Genomic DNA, 16,745 nt, shown 5'->3' on the forward strand with positions numbered 1-16,745 from the left:
GGCAACACTCTGTTTTTATTTTCACCTCAGGAGCACTGTGGGGCAGCCCATTGTGCTTCCACCTGTATTGTCAGCAGCTCCTATTGCAGAATAATCTAAGGCAAACACAACCATGTGGGTGAATGCCAGTAAGCAAAGAAAGAGCTAATGGGCTGTGGTTTCTGCTCTCCTTATTGTTGATTTTTCCTAGCCAAAAAGAGAAAAAAAATGATTTTTGTATATTTCAGCTGTGCAATTTTAATCTTGTTGGTGTGAATCCCCTGAGGAAACAAGCAGCCTGGGTGTGAACTGAAGGAAACCCTACCATTACAGCTGCATTAGGGTTTCATTGCTGCCAAAGGCAAACAAGGCCTATGAAAGTTTGTTAGCTCTTCGGGTATCAGCTTTAGCAGAAGGTGGAAATATCATAGGATCAGAGAATCATTTAGGTTAGAAAAGACCTCTAAGATCATCTGGTCCAGCCTTTAACCTAGCACTGCCAAGTCCACCATTATAAATAAATGTCACAGTGGAGGAGTATCAACCCAACAAGCTACTGCTACATCATTCCTCAACTCCTAGTGAACACAGTAAAAAACTTCTGATTAATAACTTGGAGAGCTGGAGACAAATTTCTCATTTTTTCTGCTGCTTTTATCTAAAATAAAAATCTTTACTTGAAATAGAAATCTACCCATTAGACTCCTATGACCAGCTTAGAATCTCAGCTCCACTTCCGAAAAAAATATGTTTTTTCTTTATAATGTTGATATATGTCACATACAAGGGAGAAAAAAAAACAACTATTTAATGACAAAATTATTTAAAAAGCCAAACCTCATGATTTATGAAATACCTAATTGTTTACTAGAGACTGGCTTGTAGTTTTAAAGTACTGAATACCATCAGTAGTGTGGACCAGTGCTTCAGTGAGAATATCCAATATAGCATAAAGTTTAGAACCAAAGCTTCCTTTAGAGTTTAATGGTAGTTTAAACACTTTCAGAGACGTGGAGCCAAAATTTCTGTTATTTTAACTCTGGAACTGTACCAGTAAAGAATTTGGTATTCATTAGGTTATAGTGAAGAAATATTACCAGCTTTTAGGATTTAATCTTGAGTTTTTAATATCCTCAGCATTTTTTTATGAACCTGAGCTCCTGGAACTGGTTACATGTGGATATCATACCTTCCCTTCCCTTCCCTTCCCTTCCCTTCCCTTCCCTTCCCTTCCCTTCCCTTCCCTTCCCTTCCCTTCCCTTCCCTTCCCTTCCCTTCCCTTCCCTTCCCTTCCCTTCCCTTCCCTTCCCTTCCCTTCCCTTCCCTTCCCTTCCCTTCCCTTCCCTTCCCTTCCCTTCCCTTCCCTTCCCTTCCCTTCTGCACCCTGCACCAATACGCCAGTAACTGGTGCTGTAGGGAGCAGCAGCATGCTCTGTTTTCCCTGCCATCCCTCTGAAAGGATGCTGCACTTTGAGCCCAGGGAGAGTTGCTGACCTGTTAGTGGAGCCTTGTGCTGTGATTCAGGGAAGAGGTAGCCTGACTCAGCCCCTGCTTCTCGCTGAGATTATCACAGAAAGTCAGAAGACCCATGCACAAACACAAATTTGATATGTTGTGACTCAGACCTCAAACAGACCATCTAGCTCCTTGGCAGCAGTGAGGACTTCCGATATTTCATGTGCTCTTGAGGAGCCATCCATTTTGCTTAATGATTAGCTGTGCACTAGCCTTTCACTGGGAGGAACTTTGGTATCCTCATGGCTGTGTGGTTTCTAAAAGAGAATTATCCAGAGGATTTATGTGTTTTCAAAGCACTGTACAAACACCAGCTATTCCTCCCTACCTCCAGCGCTGCTGAGGGTGAAGGTTTCTGGTGGGGGTGGGAAAAGACAACCTTGGGCTTGGGGATCATCTCAAAATATGTTTGGGCTTGGGAGACTAGTTTTGACTCTGGGGGCTTTTTTCCTTGTCATTTTAACTCAGGGGATTTTCTTTTCTTAAAATCAATCACTCAAGCAAACAAACAGAAACCTCCAAATCAGAAGTGGGTTGAGTGAGAGAAAAATTGCAAGACAAAGAAAAAATGTTATGGCTGGATTTTAAAAAGTTAAGTCTGTGTTCCCTATGAAGAGAGAAGAATTACCATGAAAGAGAGCAGTCAAATCAGGACTATTCTCCTTATGTCCGTTACTGAATGGCAGCCACTTCTGGGACAGAGGAGAATAGCTAAGAACTGTTTGTGTACATATGTATGTATTTATGCATCTACCTACATATCCATCTGCTATTCACCTATCTATCTATTTATCCAACCTATCCATTCCTCTTTTTTATTACCTATTCACTTTTCTGGAACAAATATCCCAAATGCCTTAATTCTCTGCATTTTAGGATCAGAGATGCAATGGCAAGGGAGTATTTAGTAAAAACCTAGGAAAAATAAATTATGCCATCTGTCATGTCCGTGTGTGTGCTATGTGGTACGTCATTGTGTTCAACTGTGGGAAAGAGAAGAACTGACTGCAGAATGTGGGGGGGAATTAGTGTTGCCCAGGGGCTGCTTGCCACAGCCATGCAACCCTGACTGTAGATCACACCTTGTAGTGTTAACAGGGTGGGAGGGAGTTCCCTTCACTTGTGAGTGAATCAGTTGGGTGGGAGAGGTAACAAAAACATTTCCAGATTATACTTCAGACCTTGGCATCTCCTGCAAAATAGTGCTCTGGATTTTGTGGGTGGTTGTTGGTTTTTTTTTGGTTTGGTTTGGGTTTTGAGTCTACTCCATGTCCTAGCGTAGAAACAGCTTACCTACACTTACCTAAACAACACTGTTATGTGTCAGGGTTTGGTGCTCATCTGGAAAAAAAAAAAAGCAATTCAAGCAGGAGACAAGACTACTGTCTTCAGTATATAATGTTCCTGCACTAGAATAAAAATGGCTGGCAACTCCCTGTATATTTTTAACACTTCCAAAAATAGATCTAAATCTCAGGCAAAATGAATGGAGCCAAGACTTGGATGGAAAGAACTAGTAAAGGGTGGTTTGCCTGAAACAGTTAGTGCTGAGATCATCATCCACATTATACACCACTACCTGGAAACATGGGCCAGTTTTCTTTCTCCTCATTATGGCTAAGACCTATGTTCCAGTGCATTGATTCACTTGACAAAGTTCCAGTACAGTGGGGAGAATTGACTTAATGTTAGTGGAGAGACTGAGAGTTCCCTCCTGCTCTGCTCCTGTGCTGTGAGAGCTGGAATGCCTGGAGCAGTGAGTTAATGTGGAGCCCTGGAGAAGCAGAGGGAAGTTGGATTACAAGCAGCTACTCTGTGAGTGAGGGAGAGAAGGCTTTCAAATCACAACAGCAGGCAAGAGAAAAAGATCAAATGAGAGGGAGCTAGGGCTAACTGAAGGGTAAGACCTCTGGGAAAGTGCACACTGCTGTTCCAGGAGGAATTTGACTTCAGTTAGTGAAGCCTGAGTCCATAGGTGAGCCTGTGCCATTCTGTAGAGGAAAGGAGAATTTAGGTGCCACCTCCATTCAGTTTGGTGGTAAGTGAGCCATGGGCTAGCCTGGTGCCCAGCTATGTCTCAGCTGGCCTGAGACTGAAGGTGCTATTCTGTCTCCATTCGAGACTGGCTACCTTGGAGGTTACTGTCCCCACAGAGGTGCCAGTAAATCTATGTGTCCTTGCTCCCTAGCTTAGTTCTTCCAGCTCTGATCCAAGCTAAAATCTGTCCCGCTAAAAATGCTTGAACAGGTTCAATAGACCCATAAGCAAGCAGGGATCATTTTGACAGGTCAGTGTGTCAACATTAACAAGTAGTGTGGTATAATAGGAGCAGATATGGAAAACAAAACAGCTGCTGCTGAATATTGAACATTCACATGAAACGTGTTTTAGAGGGAGCTTATTTTGCACTTGCTCTATTCTGGTCCTGTTAACCAAATGCTGTCCAATAGCTGGAATACTCTAGGTGTACTCCTGAAGAGCATCTTCTGCCTTATTTTCATCCAAATGGAATTCAGTTCACCAGGTTTGAGACTACACCATGATGGGAAACAAAGTGCAGTGAATAGGAAATTCACTTCAAAAACGAACTCCTGATCTGAACTAAAAGGCTGGTGTAGATGCAGTTTACCAACACGGTCTTGTTGCCTGAGGAACTGTTAATTTCCAGGAGAGTTATATGTAGTGATGATAGGAGGGGAGAAAACTTCTTAATCCAACTTCTTAATACATCCTGAATACCACATTGGCCTGCAGCTGAATGCATAACAGCCCAAACCACCAACAACTTCAGAAGCAGGGCTGCCTGAGTGTTAGCATGTAGCTTATTTGCTGGCTACTGCTTCAGGGCAGATAACTTCTACTTATGATAGATGATTCTGGAGAAATAATTATTTTCAAAAATATTCAGGAACTAATTATTTTAGATTCAGAATGTAGCCATTATGTACAAACATCTATTAAAAAATAATTAACACAAAGTACAGCATCTGCACTCTTGACCAAAACCTGAAGACAATTTTGTCTGCCCCTCTAAGATAAACAATATTATTATATAAGTTTTATAGACAGGTTAATCAAAAAGAACAAGAAATCATCCAGTAGTGACTGGCATAGCTCATAGGACTGAGGAGAGTTATCTTCTAGTCTCCGTCTCTAATCCATAGGACAATACTTCAACAACCTCATTTTTCTTATACTGGAAGTTGTGAATTTTAAGTACCTCAGATACTTTTACTTTACTTGGGGAGAGGCAAATTTGTCATTTTTGTATAAAAAAGAAACCTTGGTGTTTGAACAGTATAGGCAGGTCCTGTGTTGGTGGCAGTGTCAAGTTTTCTTAAGAAATGACGTTTGTTATTGCCATCCCTGCAGAGCTCTCATTTTCCTGTTCGTTTTTCTTTTCTATCCCCATAAAACAGGATCTTAAATTAATTGTCCACCCATCCTTTTCTCCTTTATTGTCTACAGCAACATAGAGTGACTTACTGGCCAGAGACTCCCCTTCATATGATTTTTGAAGACACTTTAATGGATGTTGGTACAATGCTCAGGGAAATCTTTAATGAGGTTTAGGAGAATGCCAGAATCCAGAATTTTATTTGATTGGGAAAAAAGAAAAAAAAAAAAAAAAAGAGGGTTAGGAATGATTTGTTTTAATTGCTTCTTCTTTCATAACATGTTCTTTGGAATAGACATCAACCTCAAGACAGAATCCATTTTACTGCCATTTCAGTGTAGCTGTTTTGCTACCTAACTGATTGGTGACAGTCTCCATACTTCAAGTCAATTGCAAGTAAGTTTTAATAATCACTCTAATGTGAAGACAGTGAAAGTGAGAATATGAACCATGCTGAGTCAGTAGATTTTTCTTTCCCTGCACCAGCATTGAATGTGCGCTTGTGTTCAGTTAGATCCGTTTTAACTCCTCCAGGAAGCTTTTCTGAGGAAGTCACTTGGTGATTTGCTCATCTCTATGTATCATGTTCCTGGCTGGTGTTAAAGTTAGATCCAGTTTAAACTCAATTCTGTAACAAAAATATGTGCATCTGTGAAGAAGGGACAGGCAAGAAAAATAGGTTATAGAAGGTGAACAGAGATGTGAGAAGTGTGTCTTTCCAATGGTTTCACTAAATCTAAGTTTACAGCCCTTGTAACCAACATAAATGACAGCTCATTGTTTCACCCATCACTAAAGGGGAAATGAATACAGGATTTCCTCAAGCCCTTGCAAAAGTTAAGAAACTGATAGCCATGTGGTGAAGAGCTGGTCCTGATGTGGAAGCTGTACAGCTCTGTAAGACTGAGCTCCTGCTGTGATGTCTGAGGGCTGCAAACATGGCAGTGCAAGAATACTGTTTGAATGATCACCCAGAAGATAAAGCCTGGGAAATGAAGAGCTTGAGAGGGCAGGATGTGTGTTGGGAAATTAAATACTTCAGTAAATACTGCCTCTTTGATATACCTCAACTACTGATGATGACAAATGTGAAGTTTAACACTTGTCTTTTTTTTTTTTTTTTTTTTTAAAGAAATTTCATTATATAAAATGGTTGGGTAAAGGATGAAGAAGTATCTGTGACATGCTCTCCGGCTGACAAGAGATGAATCAGTTAGGACTACAAAGATCATTGACATCTTGTCACAGGATCTGTTGAGCATCTGATGAAAGATCAACAAAGACTATCAGTCACTGTCTATGCTTCGTAAGCATCCCCCTGAACCAAGGCTGGCAAGGTACTGGCACTTGTGCAAAGAACTCTAATATTTCTAATAAGTTTAGCAACAGTTGAAAAAATAATTTGCTGTCAACAGTTGAAAAAATAATTTGCTGTCACTTCATTATTCTCAGTTGGTCAAATTCTTCCCTCATATAATTCTGTTGATTGCACTGGAGATACAGGATAAAGGACAAATATATTTCACAAGGCCTCTTTCCTTCCTGATCATAGAGCTCTTTGTCACGCCATGAACTAAACAGAAAAAGCCCTGCCCGTCTCCAGAGTTTTGTATAGACTAAAAATCTTTGTGTATGAACAGTAGCAATGACCACACCCTACCCAATGTGTCACAGCATCACTGGCCTGCCTTCACTATCTCTTGTCATGATCAGGCTCTCTCTGCAGCTAGAGATGGCAACACTGGTATCTGTTTGCGGGTGTTGGTGATCCACTTGCTCTTGGGTGTGTTTTTGTTTTAAACTGCCAAAACCTACTGACCTGAAAACCCCTTTCGGAACTGGCTTCTCCCTGGTTCCTTTTCAGTAAGATTGTTTGGTCTCTATGGCCCATTTTTCACCCTCTTGAACTGCCTCTGTAGACATTTACTCCCAATTACTAGGTTTCAAAGCCTTCAGAAATCCTCAGTGTAAGTAAATGCATTCTTGATAGTCTGCTATCCAGCGGCCACCTCTATCAGAGCAAACCAGAGCCTAGTACTCAGCGATTGGGCTGGGCACTCACTTTCTCTGGGAGATATGGAAGGACACACCTGGTGGCCCACACTAGAATCTCAGAATTGCTGATCTCTGACAGCAGTTGTGGTAGCTCACTGTGTGTGTTGGTGATCCACGTGTCCTACATGGTCATTACACCAGAACTATCATCTTGGCCACACATCAAGCATCTGAGAGGAAGCAGAGGAGGAGAGAGGGAGGGGGAGAGGAGAAAAGAGCCTTCTACTTCAGGGCACAGCAATGGAAGGTCTTTGCTGAAGACTCTAAGTCACCTCCCTTTCTGCAACAAAGCCTGTCAGTGTTGCATATAAGCTCTTGCTGGTCTGAGTTGTGTTGAATAAAAGATTCTCCAGATTTTACGCATAGGAAGCTTTGGAATGTCCTGTTAAGATAGTATAACTTGATTCCCCCATCATCCACAGAAATCATTTCTCTCAGTTAGTTTGAGATGGAAGAGATCAGCAGTCCTTACTCCCAACTTCTTGGTCTGAGAAGAAGGTGGCAGTGTCAGACTCCAAAGCTCACATTGTTCCAATTCTACAAAGGCTTCAGAGAATTTTTTACATTAGTACCTTTCACCCAAACAGGCAAAGTATATTCCCATTCTTTGTTTTGTCCTTGCTAGCTATATTATCTAGTATTTGAGATGTAAATATTTGGAGTTGTGTCCCACAATATCCATTAGATTTCTTTGTTCCTCCCATTGCTGCAAGCGTTACAAGGTGCAGAAAGCAAGCAACATACAACCATTTACTCCCATATGGTACATAAAAAGAGCATCTGAAGAAGAGGCAATTCTAGCAGACGTGTGGTTCTTCTTTTTTTTTTTTTTTTTCATACGGCCATTGTGTACTTTGCACACACTTTGTCTGGTTTGAAAATCTCCTCTTTTACCTCCTCTTGCTCAAACACAGCATGTCCCCAGACACACAGGGTGAGGTGAGTGATGTGGGCCATACAGTGAATGTCCCTAGTCCTGCCTTCTTCCCTGTTCCTTATAGGGGCCTCCTTGGCAGTGGGGTTCTTATATGCAGGAGGGAACTAGGAACTAGGTCTTTACAGAGCATCTGGCAGTCAAATCCAGATATTAAATTTAGGAAATTTAGGCTTGACATCAGGAGGGGGTTCTTCACAGAGAGGGTGGTTGCACACTGGAACAGGCTCCCCAGAGAAGTGGTCACTGCACCGAGCCTGTCTGAATTTAAGAAGAGAGTGGACTGTGCACTTAGTCACATGGTCTGAACTTTTGGGTAGACCTGTGTGGTGTCAAGAGTTGGACTTGATGATCCTTAAGGGTCCCTTCCAACTCAGGATATTCTATGATTCTATGATTCTATGATTTCTGCCTTGTGGAATGGACAAACAAGGAGCTGGAAGCACACCCTGTTGTGAGATCCATTCTTTGAGGCAGAAAGTGGATCAGATAAATGGGGCCACATGTCTGATGGCCCCGTCAGCTTCTGCAGTGTTCCAGAAGCTGAGTGGGCAAGGAATTATCCTCACCCTTTTCAAATCCTGCATCCCTAGGTATGGTGTGTTCTCTCCTTCCCCTCTCATCCTCCCAGTTTGAGAATCACTGCAAAAGATTACCCTGATGCTCAAGGCATCAGTGCTAAGGAGGCAAATGGTATTTAGAATGAATAGAGGATAATCTAGGACTACTGTGTGTTGAAGGAGTAGTTTTCACACTACAGTAACAATTTCATTTTGTGCCCTCCTTTGGCTATGCAAATCAAAGCTAACTTTCTTTCAGCCTTCTGAATTACACCTTTGAGTATGGAATACCTTTAATTTTTCTTTGGTTGTTGTTGTTTGTTTTGTTACATTGCCATATCGTGGATGGAATGAGTCCTCTGTCTTCTGTCAAAGCTACGTGAAGGGCAGTTCAAGTCACCCAGCATTAGTCCAAGAAAACTGTATACTGAAGAAACAGCTCCTGTTGAAGAGTTCATACTAAATAATTCTTTTATTTCAGACCAAATCATTGATATACTTTTTCCGCCTAAAAGAAGGTACTACAAAATCCATGATCTAAACAAAACCAAGGCAATAAATCCCTAGTGAAATATCAGGCCTTCTCCCAGGAGAATGCTTAACGTCATTTTGGTCTAATCTAATTCTGAAATACTCGAATATTATTTAGGCTCTGAGCAGGCTGGAAGTAATGGCACTTTTGAGGCCTTGGGCAATGTTACTTCAGACTCTTCCCAGGAGGAGCTTTAGTCAGCTGACACTTGAAATCTCATCCTTCAGTTGTGGAGGAGAGATAACCCCTGCCTGTGGCTCTCCAGGAATCCACTGCTGTGCTTGTTCTCACACATGGACAGGCAGAGATGGCTCTGCAAATGGACTGCTTGATACTGCAGTCCCTCCCCAGCAGCTAGCACAGAAGAGATCTGAGGGTGAAATCAGATCCTGGTGCAGCACTTCCACAGCAGGAATTCCTGGTGACAGTGTAGCTGGAGAATCCTTGAGTGCAGACCTTTCAGATGTCTTATTCTTCTGCTTAACAGGGAAGGGGAAGAGGAAAGGAAGAAGCAGGAGAGGAAGTAAAGCTTGGAGATTCATGTGCCTGTCACAGGAACCCTTGTCTTTCAAAGTGGCATGTATAGTCTTTTGTTTAGCTATTGCTATGAGCAGTAGAAAACAACAAGAGAAGTGTCTATCATGCTGGAGACTTCCCTTTGCTTTGTCTCACCCCTTCAGGCTGCTTGTAGACAGAAGACATACAGTTTGTGACTTTCTGTGCACACAGCCAATGCCTGACACACCACGAGTGTGACTGCTTTGTATCTGATTGTTTCACTGGCAAGGGACTTCCTTTGAATCATGGCTCCTGTCCTAAGTACTATGAAGCAAAGGTCAGTTCCCTGGATGCTAAACTGTAGCTCCTTAAATATGGCAAGGAAATATACTTTTATCATCTGCAGTTCTATCATCTGTGTGAAAAAGAATGATTAAATCCTCCAAACAGTAACTTCAGTCTCATGAAGGAACCTGGAAATACAAGTCCCAGTAGAAGCAGAATCAGACTCTCCCCATCACTGATATTTTTGTTAGAATATACCCATCACTGATATTTTTGTTAGAATATTTTGTTAGAATATAGTGGTTCACAGAACCACTTGAATTCAGGGGGAAATCTCACATTTAGTGTTCCTGGATCCAAACCTGACACTGTGGGTGCCCTCTATCATTTGCCAAAATCACAAGCAAGTATTTTTGGTACTATGGATATCTTTTGTCAGTAATATTTTTCTGTGGGAAACAAGTGGGACCCTTTAATTTCTCAGTCTTGTTCGGCCTAGTCTAAGAAACAGTTGGTGTAAAAATAAGAAAAGGAAAAACAAACAAACAAATACCAGTGTAAAAGCAATTATTTTTTTAATAAAATATATTTATTTTATAAAATATATTTACATTATAATATATTATTTATAAAACATATTTATTTTATTTAATAATATATATTTAAATAATATGTATATATTTTTAATCTTCCCCCTGTATATAGACAGTATAGAGATTCTAGTTTAGGTGAAACCTGCATATTCTGATGAAGTAAACAAAGCTTATGAACCTCATTCCTATCTCCTTTCAGGTGAGTACAGGTATAATGGCATTGCTCTTAATAGTATCACTCCCATTTTACTCTGGGGTAAAGCAAGGCTTTGTTCCTTCCTTCCTTCCTTCCTTCCTTCTGGGTGAGACTATTGTGTCTTTTTTCCCCACATAATGCTGTATGGTGAGGAAACATGACACTGAAAAGCAAATCAACACAACTTACAAGTCTTTAGTTTAAAAATTATGTGTTATATTACATATACTTCTACAACAATATTATTCCTTAGGAAAAAAGAGAAAACTCCTTTTATTTTTTTTTTCCCCAGATGGTTAGGATTTCACTATGGGTATTTACAAGGCATTTTGAGACCTTTTGAATGAAGTGCAATTTTAAAGATGTACAAAGTGTTACTATGAATCTGAAATCAGTTCCCAATGTGCCTCAGTTTAATACTAATCCCAGTAGAATCCTGTAATCAAATTCCAGAAAACAGTTTACTCAGCAGGAGTCTGTGCTGAAATGCCTCGTAGAGCTTGGTTTGCATCTTTTCCATTTTATATCCGAATTCATGTGTTCTCATGTTAACACAATATTTATTCATAAGCAGGGAAAAAGTGAGTATGAAGTACAGCTAGTTTTGAATGGTCTTCCCATCACAAAAGATCTGAAAGACTTATAGATCTGAAAACATCTAGCGGATTTGACATGAAGATAAAACTCAAGCTAGATAGGAAAATAGGTTTCTACTTTCCTTAAAAAATAAGATATGAAGCTTACTGAGAAAATTAATTTATTTCTACTGGACACAAGCTGTCCTCCAAGCTGGTAACTGTAAAAACAAAGTGTTTTTTTTTTTTTTTTTTTTGTTTTGTTTTTGTTTTTGTTTTTGTTTTTGTTTTTGTTTTTTTTTTCTTCTGGTAGTAGAACTTGTGTCACTGTTTGACAGTTATTTTCAAAGTCCCGAATAAGATGAAACGGGTTCTTTAAAACCCTGTGAAAACGTCGGACCTTGATTCCCTCTGTCAGTGGTTCCAAAACACTGATGACAAGGGAAACTTTGGCAAGTGGTCCTCAGCCTATTTCAGTCCATGAATTTGACTGCTCTTCTATTCTGTGTAATTTTGGTAGTGGCCTCTGAGGAGGCTTGAGGACAAGAAGTGGTGAGCCTGCCGAGCTTCTGGAAGCCGCAGCCCCTTGTGTCTTTTTTGTTTTCCAAATACCTGAAGCTGGATGTGTGCTTTTTAGTTAGAGACAGCTATGAAAACCCCATAAAGCACAGCATTCTCAGCAAACGCCCCGGTCAGCCGGGAAGAGTACTGACTTACCTCCACGGCTGAGCAGTACCCAGCGTGCATGACTCAGACGAAATGCAAGACAAAAGGATCTGTCATGCACCAGCGCCGTGGTCTTATTTTGAAGAGTGCAATCGCCCATAAAATCCGGTTATTTTTAAAATAACGCATTTAGAAAGGACCAGAAGTCTCAGCGACAGCTGGCATGTAAATAAGCTTCTGAGTCCAGGGCTTTCTCGGGTACCCAATGTCAGGGATGCGGGACACCCCCGCCTCCGCGGCTTTCGCCCTGGCGGGCCGCTGCCACCAGCCCCGCTCCCCTTCCGAGACTGCCTCGCAGAGCACGGACAGACGGGGAAGGGGGGCACGCCCGTGCTTCCCCCTCCCCCGGCGGCGCCTCCCGGCCCGGCTCCCGCCGCCGCACGGCCGGAGCGAGCCGCGCCGCGCCCAGCTCTCGGGGCCGGGCCGCGCAGGGCGGGGGCGCCGCTGCTCCGGCCCCGAAGGAAGGCGGCCGGGGGCGGGCAGGGCGGCCGCCGGCGGGGCGGGGTCTGTGCCGGGGCAGGCGGGCGAGAGGCGCGGCGCGGAGTCCCGTTAGAAGCGGCGCGGAGAGCCCCAGCAGCGCAGGAGGACCGAGTTGTCGTGCCCAGTCCGCCGGAAAGATGCCGAAAACGGTGAGCGCCCCGCGGCCGCCAGGGAGTCGCGGCTCCCCCGCCCCGAGCTCCCCCAGGGGCCTGGCGGCGGCAGGGGATGGCGGAGCGCGGCTGCCCGCCCGACGGAGAGCCGGAATGCCTTCCCTTCCCTTCCCGCCCGCGCCCTGCCCAGGCGGGGCCGCCCCAGCGCAGCGGCGGCGGGGGCCGGGGGGCTCTGGCGGAGCCGGCGGCAGCCGCGGGGCGGCCGCGACCCCCGGAGGGAGGGAGGAAGAGAGGAGGAGGAAGGGAGGGAGGGAAGGAGGGACGCGGCAGGGATGCGGCGGGCGGGGGGGAGCGGAGCGGAGCCGCCCGCCCCTCCATCTTGTGCTCCCCTCCCCTCCGGCCGCTTCCCGGCCCGTCGCGGCATCCCCGCGCCCCCCGCAGCCCGGGCGGGCCGGGGGCAGGGCGGCCGGGGCCGGAGGACCCCACGGCGGCGACCGCACCGCGGCTGCCTGAGTAACGGCGCGTCGGGCAGCTCCCTCTGGCCGCTGCTCTCCTCCCTAACATGTCTGAATAAAGAGGTGCCTTCCTCCTCCCCCCTGCCTCGCCCGTGTCTTCCGCAGTCTGCACGCGGGCGTGCTGCTCGAGTACGTGTGCTCCGAGCTCGGCGAGTCGGAGCACACGAGAGCGTGGTGGGGAGCTAATTAAATCTATGGCTACCTCTCGTGTGCTTTGTAGAGAGACGTTTAGGGTTTTCACAACTTCTAATTAGTCAGTTTGAGTTGTTAGGGAGCCTTGTCCCAGCTTGACTTGAAGTATTTCTTGGCTAGAGAGAGATTGGTGCTTTAGAAAGTCTGTTCAAGTCTGTACTTGACTCTCCCTCTCACAGCAGTAGTTCAGTGACTAATAAGGAGCTTTTTTTTTTTTTCTTTTCCAACTTAATTTCTCTGGTTGGAGTAAAAGAATGGGTCCTCGCCCTTCATTGATAACACAGGAAGGAGCAGGCTGGAAGGCTCTGGATATTTCCTCACTAGGAATGATCTGAAATGGCCTAAGCACTTCTAATAAACTTGTTTGGGGGGGAATAGGGAAAGAACCAAACAAAAAAACCACACCCTTATACAAGTGGAAGTTGAAATGGAATCCACCCTCAATTTTTTTAGGTAGTTTAATTTTATCCCTTTAGATACTAGGTGCCTGTTTGAATGACTTTTGAATGTTGTCTTTTTTTTTGAATGTGTTTGAATTCTTTTCCTGCTGTCTTAAAAGCAGTCTGAGACAATGTATCTGACAAAAAAATCTGGGATTATTGTAAGTTTTTTTTAATTGTAAACATCATCTTAAAGGATACCAAACTCAATCACTTAAAGGTTGAGAAGACAATATTTTCTAAAGATTTTGAAAACTGCTTTTTCAAACAGCAACTGTTAGTGAAGAGTCACTGAACTTGTCGCCTTTTTTTCAGAAGTAAGATCAACAGAAGTGGCCCAGGTTAGGGAACTCTTGTGTAAAATGTGGTTGAGATGTTTTAGCCAGAGGAGAGTTTACAATTGTGGAGTGACTTCTTTTAGTATGAATCAGCCAAAAAGTTTTGAATGTGTTGCAGAGAGGCTCATGAGGCAGGATTCCCTGCTAACAGGCTGAATCAAAGTGCTCTGCCACTGCATGACAAGGTACTCTTAGCCTTTGAATCTGGAGACACACCCTAGGCCAGATTCATTTTCACAATCTGCTGCTTTCTGGCTGTGATGGAGCAGTTCTGCTTTCAAGAGCTTTTAAAAACTGGAACAAATAAAGACATTCAGGTACTTTGCTGTATGCTGCAGATTCTGCAGAAGCAGTTCACGTGTTTGTGCCTGTTGAGGTAGAGAGTGGCTGTTATATCAGCCACTTTGGTTTCCTGCCCCATCTGCCCTAATTGCAGACCCAACTGAAATAATATTTTAAACATCATTTTTTGAGCTGTGGTTTGCAGGAACAGGAAATGCTGGCATAACTGTGTAATCAGTTCTTCATGTGAAAGAAACATGGCTGCTAGTGTGCTAGCTTTAGATTTGTTTAATAGCTACTTAATTAACAAAACAGTAAAATGCAAGTGAGTCTCCTTGATCGAGGTCAAATGTGGGTGAAACCTGAGCAGTTAGATGTAGCTATATGTAGGCTTCATCACAAAAATAAATCCATTGTGAAGAAGACAGATGGAGGAAATGTTCCAGGGAACAACTCTGGCTGGGCAGGAAAAACACTTGTGTCTAAAGTGTTTGGTAGCTTTTATCATTCATCTCACCAAGCTTACAGAACATGCTGCTGCAGCTGCTGTGTGGCTTGAGCAGCAAAACCTGTTGAGTTCTGAGTCCCTACTCTTTGTTAAGCTAGGCTAAATGTTAACACATGTAGCTAGAGATTGCCTCTTTGTTACGTGAGATTTGTTCGGTGGCACTATGCTTTAGTGCACTATTAATAGGAATTCAAGATTAACTTTGGTAACCTTTGAACTAGTGGCACATGGTTTTGCTGTTGTGAAGTGTAATGTCTGCACAGTCAGAGTGGGTTTGGTTGTTGGAGACCTTGTAGACTATAGGAAGTCCATCCCAGATTAGCCTGCTTATCCTGCCATGCTCTCCACAGGAAGGCTTCGTTGTTTTATCTTGAGTGCTCTTACAGTAAGGCAACCAACTCCTGTTTGTAACTGTTTTATTCTGAAAAACTTGCAGGATGTAAACAGTTAAAGTGCACATGAAAGAGGACATATAATCCCCACACACAATTTGTATTGCAAAGGGGTAGAAGCGGTTGGGTGGTAAGATACCTCTTTCAAGCTATTGTCAACTCCAAAACTCCCCTGCTTGTGGGAAGTATGGTCATGAGTAGGCTCTGATCTCATGCTCACTGACTGGTCCTGAGTCATTTTGGGATGGGTGGAGCTGAATGTCACATTCTGTTCCAAATCCTGATAGAAATGAATGAGATGTCATATTGACAGCTGGGCCAAGCCATATTGTTAATCACTTTAATATTACAAAAAAACATTTTAGCTGGAGAGGAGTAGTAGAGGGGAAGGCCACAGTTTTGTACCAGTCGTGTTTGACAACTGGGTGATATTTCAGTGTTTTTTACTATTGGAAAAAGCAGCATTTCTGTATCAGGATTTGTTAAATATTTTGTCTGTGAACATACTGGCTTAGTGGCTATATGAATGGATATGTCACTGAGAACTTGAAATGTGAGCATCTGCCTTGTATAAAGTGTGTATTCAACTCTTAAAACTGTCCTATCACTAGTAATTGAACAATTCAGTATTAGGTAATGTAGTCCTCGCTCACTGTAGGGAAATGGGTTTAATCAGAGCTTGAATATTACAAACAGCTTCAAACTGAGGTAGTGAAGTTTGGCCTCCTTACCTTATTAGCAGAACTAAGTGTTTCTCTAGATGCTGAGAACATAAGTCTCCAGGTTTCTAGGGCAGAGTATTACTGCAGAAAAAAGTCATCTTGGACAAGCACAAAAGAACAGTGAGATTTGTGGATTTCAGCTCTGTTATGCTAGCTCAGACTTTTAAAATTTCTTCATTACTGCTGCCTTTTTCCTCTATTTTCTAAAATTCATTGCAGTGGTGGCCATTAAGGCCTTCAAGGACACTGTAGTGAAAATTGATGGTCCTAATTCCCCATCGGAATCCAAAGGTCCCTGAAGCGTATCTCCCTCTATTCTTTGGAATGGTATGGGTCTAGTTAGAAGGATGGTAACAGATTATGGATCAAGTATGAGGAGAACCCTCTGGGTAGTTAGTTTCCTGAGGTGTGGTATCTTGCTACTAAACATAGCAAGATGACAATTGTAAACAGAGCACTATGTTTGGGTAATGCCTTTTTTTTTTTTTTTTCCCTTGTGGAATTTGCTAGAGCTCTTGAAAGCTGGAAGGACAGCGGTGGACAGTGATGCAAACCATGACTTTTAATGGATGGATGCTGTACTTCTGGTGCCCAGGATTTGAATCTTGTTGTGCTATGAAATATGACTACACTAGTATAGGAGCTATGTTCCTATGCTAGGAACAGTTCAGGTGTCTTCTCTCTTACCCAAGGGTTGGTCTTCAGATGTTGTATTTCCCTCTCTCTGTCCCTCAGTATAACCTGAGAAACTTGCCACCACTGATCAAAATTAGGTAGGGTTTGGTCTGGCACTAGTGCTAGCTTGTTGGGTGAACTTAATCCCTTGTATCTTTCTTCTAACACTATTGCATGCATTGAATTGCAGTAAAAAAGTGTGATTGAGAGCTCCAAAAGACCTTGCTTTACACAAAAGCCAGTGTT

The 16,745-nt window shown here is 43.1% G+C and overlaps 1 protein-coding gene across 1 annotated transcript in view; it reads left to right on the top strand.

The window, feature by feature from the left end:
• Positions 1–12,075: 12,075 nt before the first annotated feature.
• Positions 12,076–16,745, top strand: part of MSN (moesin) — a 45,256-nt gene continuing 40,586 nt past the window's right edge. The window contains exon 1 of the mRNA XM_082770895.1: positions 12,076–12,474. Coding sequence (XP_082627021.1) covers positions 12,463–12,474 — 12 coding nt within the window. The 5' untranslated portion in view covers positions 12,076–12,462. The remainder of the gene's footprint in view (positions 12,475–16,745) is intronic.

This window comes from Aythya marila (genome assembly GCF_965140915.1).
Source record: "Aythya marila genome assembly, chromosome: 13".
Taxonomy (NCBI): Eukaryota; Metazoa; Chordata; class Aves; order Anseriformes; family Anatidae; genus Aythya; species Aythya marila.